This window comes from Anticarsia gemmatalis, chromosome 17, assembly GCF_050436995.1.
Source record: "Anticarsia gemmatalis isolate Benzon Research Colony breed Stoneville strain chromosome 17, ilAntGemm2 primary, whole genome shotgun sequence".
Taxonomy (NCBI): Eukaryota; Metazoa; Arthropoda; class Insecta; order Lepidoptera; family Erebidae; genus Anticarsia; species Anticarsia gemmatalis.
Window position 1 is genome coordinate 10,215,759 of NC_134761.1, and position 12,159 is coordinate 10,227,917.

General features: G+C 34.6%; 2 protein-coding genes across 2 annotated transcripts in view; one reads left to right on the forward strand and one right to left on the reverse strand.

Annotated features, from left to right (window-relative positions):
* Positions 1 to 12,159, forward strand: part of LOC142980227 (oxysterol-binding protein-related protein 9) — a 117,648-nt gene that overhangs the window by 15,234 nt on the left and 90,255 nt on the right. The window lies entirely within an intron of this gene.
* LOC142980163 (very long chain fatty acid elongase 7-like) overlaps positions 1 to 12,159 on the reverse strand; it is a 40,348-nt gene that overhangs the window by 13,970 nt on the left and 14,219 nt on the right. Inside the window, exon 3 of the mRNA XM_076125494.1 lies at positions 9,388 to 9,631. Coding sequence (XP_075981609.1) covers positions 9,388 to 9,631 — 244 coding nt within the window. The remainder of the gene's footprint in view (positions 1 to 9,387; positions 9,632 to 12,159) is intronic.

The following is a 12,159-nucleotide window of genomic DNA, read 5'->3' on the forward strand; positions in this document are numbered from 1 at the left end:
GAATATCTGGATAGATGCTAGTTACTCAATGATGATGAAAATATTCAAAGGATTCAGATGAATTTGAAATACACAGTTTATAAGATAGATTAACATAAGTATATATTTTTTCCTTGGAAATCTTTTCAAGCCGATAAAGTTACCGACCGAAAAATAAATTAATTGAAATAAAAACTTATATTTAAACAAAATTAATTGTTTATTTCAACGTTTTCCGCAAACAAGTATAAATATCTCGGCTCACGACTATGGCTTTCCTTTTATTGATACTGTCACGAAACATAATAGACTGAGATCCGAAATAAAAATATTTGCTTTCAAATTATTACACATTTTTCCTCCCTTTCTTTCCATTTTCCGCTTCTTCGCTTTTCTTTTTTTATACCAAAACAAACAGTACATACAAGCGTAGGTTGATGTAACTTTACAGAGTGTTAGCTAGTTAGAGTATAAGCTGAAATGAAAATGTTGATGTTTTTGTTAGAATGTAGCAAAAATGCAGCAATATAGCGAAAATGTAGCTATTAGCTTACTTCTGTAAGTTTTTATAAAATAAAACGGGGCTTACTGGTTTTTCCCTAAGTATTAACACACAATAAAATCACGTCATCCCATATGGGTAAGCAGAGACCAGAAAAAGCCACTTTATTTTAGTATTAAGAATGGTAAACATATTTATCGTTTTTGATTTAATTAACTTCGATAACGATGTCTTTTATCATTGTTTTTCTGTTTCAAAAAGTTTATTTAAGTAATGCTACTTAAATAAACATTTAAAAAGTATAAAAAGACGTATACAGATTCTCTGAAAGGAACACGCCCTGTATCAACAAAGTTTGCTTAACGAACAAAAGGTGTAGCGACTTTATTGACTTCGACTGTACTTTGAATTGTCGAGACTACCCCTTATCTAAACAAAGCAGAAAGTTTAATCCTCAAAGCTTTGTTTTAAAGCTTTTTAATGTTTTTGACTGCCTCCGTGGATGAGTGGTTTAGGTCGCCACGCCAATACCATTGCGTCGGGAGATCGTCGGTTATATTCCCACACGGAGTGATTATTTGTGCGATCCACAATATTTTTTTCGGGTCTGGTCGTGCTTTGTGTCCGTTTGTCAAAGTTCCCGCGACATAAGAGCAATTCTAAATGCGGGAGTTGTCTTTATAAAAAAAGAAAGAATAATAAAAAAAAAATAGGTTGCTGTGTTTCAAATTACGTTTTGTTCTTGCCTCTTCCGTGTATAAAGCCTTTATGCAGAGTTCCGCGAAAGGAAACTGCTTAAGTAATAATTTGGTTCATTATAATGTATTTTCTAGGTATGGAATTTCAACACGTTTTGTTTCTACTGCTTTGTGTCAGAGAAATGAACTTGCAGATATTTTTTTCCAGTGGTTCTATGTTATGGTTATAAAGTTCGCGTAAGAGCTCTGTTCTAGTTATCCTACCCTGCCTTTCTAGGAAAATTTGTTAGTGATAGACTTCAGTAAACAGTTTTCGTAGAAAATGTTGATGAAGTTATATCTATCCGACTCGCGGAACTTCTATGAGCATGTAACGTACACCTATTTATTTGAAAATGATGCGATCTTGCAAACCAATCAAGATAATAACTGGTAAGTATTGATATTTCGCATTCACAAGCACTGCGAATAACCAACATAGATCACAAATTTATGTTACCAAAGTTAGCTATATACCCTGAATATCTTCTAATTTGGTGCACACGCTACAGATTTACCAATCAATAGTATTTAGCCTGACTGCTTCAAATATTCATTAAAACGTTTTTTCTATATCCAATCATAAAACTAAATAAACATGTTAATTTTCTCCCCCCCCCCCTCTCCACACACACACACACACACACACACACATACACGTACACTCTCACACAATATGATCAGATCAGTGCACTCACACAAGTGTAATATCGATCAGCCTCATCGGCACGTGCCGGCCAAGGCGAGTTAATTACCGTTGCCATTTTATGTACGGGAATTGTGTTGAGGCTACGGATACTGTACCTGTTGCGTTCGGTTACGAGACGTGGTAAATAGTGTGTGGTTTTGATAGATTTCTGAACAGTTTTAGTTGGGGGAAGATTGAAACTAGCTTGCTAGATAGATGAGTAGGGAGTGCCGGATTCAGAATTTGTACTTTTATTTTCAAAGTGTGTTGAAAAATCACGGAACATAGAGGACGGGCTGACTCCGTACACCAGATAAGTCTGGGAATTATAAGTCTGTAGCTGCCAACACTCATTGAAAATAAAAATAGGGAAGACTCTTGGATAGTGGTTCAACAGAAGATGGAGATAGTTTGTGACCTTAGGAGGAATGAACGTAGCACGCTGGGAAAACCACTAACAATTTAACCGGATAACATCCTTAGATGAAATTGGCACAAATTCAGCCATAGTGACACAATGATCAAGACACCTGTTCTCGCAATGGATAGAAGTAGACTGGATAAACAGAAAAGTAATTATAATTTCATAACTTCGAAATTAAAAAATAACACTTCCCACAAGATTCTTTAAACGAAAACCTTTTATCAACTCGAGCTAGACAAACCGATTATTCGTAACAATTTACCATTAGCCTCCACCCGTTTGTTCAGTCATTGACCAGTTTTCCAGCTAATAGCCAATATTAAACGTTCCATGAAATAGGTATAATTTATCGGTTTTTCTGCTGTGCGTCCAGTTCTGGCGATCCAATGAGGGTTGGGTTACATTCAAGTGGAAGTATGTTAACTATCCGAAGGAATTTGGGTCATTTTCAATGGTGAATGGAAAATATGGGTCATTTTATTAACAAGAAATATTAAATTGTTAATCAGGACAAAAATCTAAACAGCTATATTGACAAGATTTTTTAAATATCCTACGTTGAATGTTAATTGTTCATCACAATTGAGAAAATATTTAGGCAAAAACATATTTTCTAAACTTTTTTGCAAGTGCTAATGCCAGTAATAAGTCCAATCTTATTTATAGGGGCTAAACTTGTCCTTAAAGATACCTAAACTCCAAGCTACTAACATTTATTCATTGGCGCTGACTCTACCAAATCCCAACGAATTCCATTACATAATTCAGCGGCCCTCAAACTGCCCGCACTGGCTACCCTCATTTTTCTAGCGGCGTAACAATAGACTATTTTCTCGTTTACGACGTAGATATATTGAAAAGTCTAGATCTGTCACTTTATCTCTGTCAACCCGCTTCATTGCGGACAATGAACAATTCATCATTTATAAGGTACCCGCAAATTCTATACAAAATATCTGTTTATTGAAAGCCGTGGCTCGTTTGACAGGTTGATAATGAAAATTTACTACGGGCGACCGATTGCTTACTGGCTTTTTTGGTTGGAATCGCAATTTCCAAACAGATTATAATCTCTTTGAAAGGGCTCGTGTAATAAGTGATAGCATAAGTAACTCTTTCAACATTGCATTCTTACTTTTTAACGTAAATTGAACAATCAAATTATAAGCCACGTGTTTATGCTTGGTCTTGACAGACAATGTTTTTTTTATCTCTACCAACTCTGTCTCCCTCCTCAGAAAAGTAACGTTTAGATATAGTGTACTGCACTAGTTGTACTGAATAGTCTACCTTTATAAAACTGATCAGATAAATCCATTGCAAAAGGTTCCGATGTGTATTGTCCGTGTTATCTAATAGATATAACTCAAGCCTTTTGTGTTTAAGTTGTCTAGTGATACCGTTTATAGCTTACTAGCTGACCCACGCAACTTCGCTTGCGTCACATAAGAGCTTTTGTAACACTTTTAAATGTTACTCTGCTCCTATTGGTCGTAGCGTGATGATAAAAAATATATTATGCTTTTTTTTCACGAAAAATATTCTCAAAATTATTTATATCTCTTATTATAACGAAGTTGCGCTAAGGCATATCCGCCATTAAAACAGTTGCCATGACAACGGAATTTTGTTAATTCAATGTCATTATAATATTGATTATTCGCGACTTCGGTCGCCACCTGAATTTTCCCGGGAAATGCATCATTTTCCCGGGGTAAAAGTAGCCTATGTCCTTTCTCGGGTATCAAAATATCTCCATACCAAATTTCATGCAAATTGGTTCAGTAGTTTAGGCGTGATTGAGTAGCAGACAGACAGACAGACAGAGTTACTTTCGCATTTGTAATATTAGTATGGATTTTATAGCTAATTCTATGTGTAGTTTAATTAGTTAAACTATAAATAGCAAATAAAAATTGAGTTGAAGCAAATAATGTTTGTGATATGGATTTTTTTCCTTCTTAAGAATGTTTTTAATTGCGTTTTTTTGTGATGAAACATGAAACGGAATTCCCTTTTCAGGAATTTCGTTTCATGGTTTGTGTAGTGTTAAAAATGTTACTAATGATATTATCGGATCTAAGGATATTTTACTTTATCCTTATATAAAACCTTATAGTACGGATGACATAGCAGAAAAATAAATTTCTTTTTCTCTTCAGTAATTTGTATATATAGAACGCAGTCCCTAGGCAAATGGACTCTCAAATAGTTCCTTCCATCAAACGAATATTACCAACAAAATAGAATATATGTACAAAAGACAAAGAGTCGTCCCACGATTGTCTCCAAATATAATAACAACAGAGCAAGTTATTATATTCCCTAACATAATATATTTGCGGTCCATTGTCGTCGGAATAAAGTAATTACTTATGTCCTTCTTCTTCTAAATGAGATTTTCGTAGGACTAACTTCTTTATTGTTTTTCAGAATTATTATAACTTTCGTTTATTAGTTTAGGAGAAATTGATGAAAATGTTTTATATAAATGAATGTAGAGGATATGGAGCTAGGGGTTTGACTTAAATTCTTAAAACACTAAGTTCAAAATATTGCTTTAATCTTTACACCTAATTTTGTCATCACTTATTAGTAAACCTAAATTCGAATCGTATATGTTGGTCTAGCAATAAATAGATATTTGTTTATTTAACAGCATACACACAAATCATATATTTAATTCATATATTTCAATAGGAAGTCAACAGAAACGAAATATCTTTTTCAGCAATTCTAGAAATCCCTAGATAAAGTAAATTAAATTATAATTACATACTTGACTCCTAAATTACATCAAAAGAGGAATACAGATCTCCAGTATGTCTCCTTGGAGACATTTGGCAAGACTATTAAATATAACAATAGTCTATTATAACAAGTGAAGCTACACGAAACCACTAGTCGTTTTATGTTTTCTGAAGCGGGTAGTAAAAGAATTATTACGTTTTCCTTATTACTGCTGCCTTTCTATACAATCTTCTGTCGGCGAAATAAGGTCATGTCAATTCGTGTTCCGTTTCTTTGGATACCGTCTGTCAGTTGTAGGGCTGGTTTTGTCTATTTTGTTTGTAGAATTTTTTTCGGTTGAAAACGTTGGTGAGTTACGCGTAAACATGGCTTGATGCTGAAGTTGATGCTAGATTGTTTGTATAACTGTTGCTCTTGTCACTCCCATATAGGCTTTTTACGACGAACTAAGTCCTAAACTAACTACTACTACTACTAACTAAGAACTATATTCCTGCGATACAAATGTTCTTATTTGATGCCACTTTATGCATGGATGCAGGCCAATAATGATACTGTTTATCGTAGTCACCACTTTTAATATCACAAGGATCAAATCGTAATACTTGATTTAGCAAATAGACAAATAATTGTTGCTTTCATTCTAAACAAACTGTCATTTTTTTTGCCACTTAAAACATATTATCACGTACATTATTTGTGTACCTGAACACCTAAGTAAATAATATACTCATATAATAAATCGGTTGTTTGTACAGTTTACGCTTAATTTAATAAACGAAACACAAAGAAGCAACAGCTGGCAGCCCTTATTTCCTCAATACATTTATACCAGCATTACAACCGTTTGGTCAGAAACATTTAAACATTCACCTTCAACATTTATTTGTTTCGCGAATTCAAATAAAAACAACAACAGGAGAGAAAGGGAGAGTCAGGGTATCTTGGACTTATTATATTGATACCAACGTTTGTTTACTGTTATGGAGTACGGATTTCCATGCTGTGGGATTTTCTGTATTGTTATGAGAATATGTTTCAGTCTGGTTGTAATGTTTTTAAGCTTTAATAAGAGTAAATTAGTATTTGTGAAAAATATTTGAAAGTATGACTTGATTATCTTCGTGATTTTATACAGTAGCCCTCTTATTCATAAACACTATAAACCTATTTTAGTTAAAAAAATACTTAAATATGCTTTCTCTTTTACATTTCGCTAAGGAGTGAAAGAAACAAAACTCTTTATGAGCTTTTCATAACTTCATATATTTTTATGAATAAGAGGGTACCTACATGCTTCCAAGGTGAAGGAAATACAAAGGTTTAGTTCAGTAGTTATATCTAAACGTTAAATTCTAGTTTGAAACATGTAAAAAACGTTCTAAGTTACACCATATTTAGTAAGCGACTGAAATTCCGAGGGAGTCTTACCGAATTTACATCTTCGTATAAAATGTATTTTTATACGGGTCAAGTTGCCAACAAGACTGCTTGCTTATGGTACGGCGAGCAACATCGTCGCTAAAATAAGTTTTTTTCAACTGCTCTTTCCTTTTTTTTTGGTTTTGGAGAAGTGGTTTGGCTAAAACGTTTGTGGCAGTTGCATTCAACATTACTCAGTATCCTATATAGCTGGACTTTTATTGATATTTAATTTGAGTGTCTTTCCTTCGTAAAACACGTTAACCGTTGTTGTCTTGTCATTTAACAGTCGTTGAGTCCAGAAGGCCTATATACCTTTAACACCACGATAGTCACTGACAATGGTCGCTTGAGGAGAGAGAAAAAGCAGTTCTAAAATATGGAATTGATTTGTTGTTCCTCTACAATATTCTTATTCAAATCCATTATAATCTGTACCAAATTGTCTATGACCACACATAATTTATTCTAATACCAAAAACTAAAAGCTAAAACATAACAGCTTACAGCGTCATAACATCAATAATATAGATGAGAACCAATCAACAACGGTTTCATTACATGTTATATCAAAATGTACCAATTATTAGCAAATTAATAGATGTTTGCCGAAACTCGTGTAGTCGTGTCGATGAAATGAGATAGGTTTATTTAGTGTGTCCGTATCGTCATATTATAGAGCGATGTTTAATATTGTTATATGTTAAGTGATATTAGCGCATTTGATAGATGTGTCGTTGCTGTTTTAGTAGCTAGTTAAGTTTGTATATAGACGAATTTTATCTATTTAAGTTTCAGTCGATTGTTGCGAATTTCACCAAGTCTTTTACTTTTAAATTCAAATATAAAATCACGTCTTTTTCAGAGGTAGGCAGAAACTCAAGAACTAATATGCTACGATCCCTTGCTTCCAAAACTTCCGTTGCTCTATTCATATCCATATATTATTAGTCATTATTACCTTGTCATACAAAATTCTTTTACTTGTGTAAGTCCTAACTTATGTTTATCAATATCCAAATAAATAAAGTTATTATAACAGCAACTTGTTAGATTTCAATACATCTAAATATTTCTTTATTAAAGTTGACACGGAATCTAACCGACATGTTGTATGCCAGGAGAGCTATTTTAAACTTAGATTTATAAAATAAATCGCTTTACCTTGCTAATTGGACAATTATGACGTAAGTCATTGCGTGTCGCAGTTATGTATTTCGGCAGAAAATAGTTAAGTATAATATGATGTGCATGTAATAGACATGTTTGTACAACTTAGCTTTAACATTATATTACATGTAATAGATAGCGTATTACAGTCGCTTTAAAATTAGCTTTTAAATGAAATAATAACTTAACACACGGAAATTCCATTAAATCACTTACCCAAAAGTTTAACCTCTACAACCATTATCAACTTTCTTATATCATTATCAATAATCGTTCGCAATTTTCATACAATTACCTGTAATAATACAAGTTTACTAAACGACGTCGATGTACACGCGAATGTTTTTTTCTCATGTCGGCAGTTTGCGAATATTACATGTAGATGGCGCCACGTCTGTATACCGATGGCGGATCGCAATTTGCACGCGATATCGAAATAAGGGCGCATTTTCATTGGTCGTTAGCGTCCGCATGCGGGGTGCGGGAGATTTTGTAAACGCATGCCTTAGAGCCCGCGTGCGGGGAACCGTTTTCATTGGTCGTTAGGTCCCGTATGCTAGAGAGAGTCGGAAGATGATTGATAACGTCTTATGACAGAGGTGCTAGGAAAAGGATATCGTGTCACCGAGTGCCTTGTATCGACCGATCTATCGATTGACTGATTTCATTAGTCGTTTGTCCGCATGCGAGGAGTCCCCGCGTTCGGGCTACCGACTGACTTATTAACCAATGAAAATGCGCCCTAAAGCTCTTAAATAATATAGCAATGTAAGCTATTTATTTTTTCCAAACGCGAGAATAATGTTATTGTTCGTTCTCTAAAGGGTGATTGATCAAAAGGTTTCGGTTGTGTTTATTTTTAGACCTTGCTTTCTTTACTGGAGCCAATGGAACGAAAGGGTTGTTTGGACGTATTGTACCATATTCTTTATTGTACTCCATCAAAGTCTATTATTGTTAAATTTACACGACTTTAGTTATTTTGTCAATACACCAACATACCTGTAGTTTACAGATAAAATCATTTCAGACGTGAAGAAAATCTAGTCTAGTAAGTCTTCCTACTTTGAATATGTTGGTAGAAAATATTACAATATACATTCAGTTGGATACAGAAATGTTTGACATACAGTCGTAATAAATGTGTTACTTTGTCCGCTCAATCAAGTGTCTATTTATCCCAACAAGAGAATACTTCCTTTTCCTGTCTGAATAATGACGGTAATGTTATATGATTACAGCCCAAAAAAGGAGCAGAAATAATTTTGGTACTTTGTTTTATTTGTTCGTAGTGCTTTTTATAGTTTGTTATAAACAATAATATGTTACATACATTGAAAAAATTGTTGACGGTATGAAATTTGTACATTAGGAAACTACGCGACAGTTTGGTCCGTATATTTTTTCTGATTCTTTTCTGGGCACGCACAAAATCATCAATAATTAAAAGCAATATCAAATTAAAATAATCACTTGCTTTAACGGTAAAGGAAAATGTCGTGATGTAAACCTGCATCACAAAAATTTGTTAAAGATATTTATTGAGTGCATGCAAAGTCTCAACCCGCACTTGGCCAACGTGGTGGACTCAAGGCCCTATCCGTCCCTCGTTTAGGAGGGGATTCTTGCCCAGCAGTAGGACAGCAACCGGTTAGAAAAAAAAATCTACTTGCGTATTCTATAATAATTGGCTGGATATTTTTAAACGACTTACCTCCAACATACTTAACACCGGCCCATGTGATTATCAGCGTAGTCACATGATGGTATACATGAAGAAACGAAGCCTGTCTGTCCCTCTTCCTCAACACGAAGAATGCTGTCTCCACAAACTCGACCACTTTGATAACGACGAGGCCCCACATGTAAGATAACATGCGGACTGCTAGAGGGTCCATGGAGTAGTCGGGTAGCATGCAGCCGAAGTGGTAGTGTGTAGTCCACCCTGATGTTAGGACCTGGAAGTTAGAGAAGAAAGGCTTATGAGAAAAGCACCGAAAAAATAATTTGTATAACAAATTTTATGGGAGCGAAACTTGGGTCCTCCAAACTACCAGCATATTGTAGAATGAACGTAGGCATTACAACTAAACACAGAATCTGTTGGCTACCTACTCGTATTATAAATGCAAATGTTTGTGAGAATTGATGTATGTTTTTTACTCTTTCACACTGATTTCGGTACTTTTTACCAGGGGATATCTTTACTCGTGGACGAAATCGCGGGCAAAAGCTAGTAAGCACATATTCTCGAGACCAGGGTCCAATAAATAAATATTAAGTATCTGCCGACCCTTCAAGTAATCCCAAAGGTTTAAAGTTGCTAATTCTTGCCAAAGAAAAATAATTAAAAATACAACGAAATTTTAAACAACCAAGAAATGTATAAAGTTTTAAATTCTCGTTTAGCCAAATAGAGTTTCAGTCTTGAATAACATTAAAGTTTAAAGCAATTCATTTGAATTAGGACATCGTTTGAATAATGCTGAACATTTCAGACAGAATGTATCTGACAGGTATTTATAGGCATCTTAGAATAAAGTTTTCAGCAGTTTTAGAAGATTTATGCAAAACGTTTAGTGTGTGAAGTGGGCCTTCTGAGGCTTCTATATTGTGCTTACTATGATGTTCAACAGCTTACGTTATGGGTACCATTTAATGAAAATTTATTGGAAAAGCTGCCTGGATAGTAGACTACAATTATTATTATCTTTATTAAAATACATGCCTTCAGCCATAGTCTAACTAAACGTACTGTAGGGTAGTTTCTAGACCTTAAATTTTCCATGGAGGCTCCAAAAGGACACCTTCTTTTAATAAATAAAATAATTTCCCTAATTCACAACTTCATCAAATTGAAGCTTCATCCTCTACCTTTGTTGAAAATTATGCCTTCAAAAATGACTTGGTTATTTCACGACACCCACAAGATTTGATTAAGGGTCTATTTCGGGGTGTAACCGTAGTCAGTCACTTATTCCAAGCCTAATGTGCTAAGGGAATTGTTTTCCTGAAATAAACGGGTGTGAAAATCGTATAAGCACTCATTATTTTAAGAGCACCTACAGAGGGCTTGTGTGAATAAGTAAGTGGATCCTCACTTGGTGTGTGTTCGCTCGGATTCCTAATTTAGGAAAACTGAAGCATTTTGTACACGTGTATCATAAATAAATTTAACCCATTACTGTCCCATTGCTGGGAAAGGGTTTCCTCCCGTAATTAGGTAGGGGTTGAACCTTAAGCCAACGCCATATGCGGTTTGAGGACTTTAGGTTTCAATGATGCTTTTTCAGAAATCGGAAAGATAATGTTAGGCCCTTTTTTTCAATCAAAACTCGGAACTAAAACTGTGAGAACACTCAACTTATCTTGAATTTACAAAACGGGTATTAGTGGTAAGATATTTAAAACAAAAGTACTGTGCATAATTTAGCTATGCAACTTATCTTTATCTACTTATGGCAGATCTTTTTGCAACAGCCTATTTAAATTACATTCATTTAACATTTTTAGTTTTCTTTCAATTCAGTTGCTGTTTTTTTCGTAGAGTTTTTTTGAAGTAGTTTTTCGCTATAAATAGAGGTCGTTAGGGCTGATAATACGTTCCTGCACATGGCTTTGACCGGCCCCGATGTAATTAGTTCATTTGCTCGACTTACCACGACCATTAGGGTCACGCATTCAACGTTTTTACTTATGTAACTCATACGTACACGCTATGTAGGCTTTTTGTGATTTTTCTATGAAATTATAGCATTGACTAGACCTACAGTGGTAAGCTGGTTGCTATGAGCAAGTTTATGTACGAATGCAGAACACGAAGTCTCTATCTCGATTGCCTTTGATGGCCTTAGAGGTCTTTACTAAAGAATTTTCTCAGCAGTAGCCCAGATGTTACCAGACTCACGACTAAACGTGTATGGCATATGACTGTCTTCTTGCATGAAACCAAAAGAGGCGAACACACTACTTGGGAAACGTGGGTGTATTTACGCACCTTACATACACATTTGAATACAATAAGCCAGAAATTATTAAAAAAAAAAGCTATCCAATTTAAAAGGAAAATATTTTCAAATGAATCGAAGCATAACACAGTTGGTGTTTGGAATATTCCGTGCAAACTTCACTCGCGTGATTCAGGATTTGATAACGTCATTTAGGGCGAATGTGTGCCTTGCTCAATGCTCATATTCAATTTGCGTGGGTGCAGTTCCATACATACAAATTGGTACATAAAACACCCCTGTACTACCATGCACGATGTCGTTCTAAGAATAGAATGCTAGGATGCTATCAACGGAAATGTAAACAATAAAGGATAGCAAAAATCTATTTTTATAAATAGGCTTTTTTTGATTCCATGATTACATATTTTTGTTCTATGAATTATTTATTAGTGCAGCAAAAACAAACACGTTATATATTATGTGTAGTCATAAATTACAGTCATTAACTTTTGTGCCAAATTTCGTTGATCATGAGT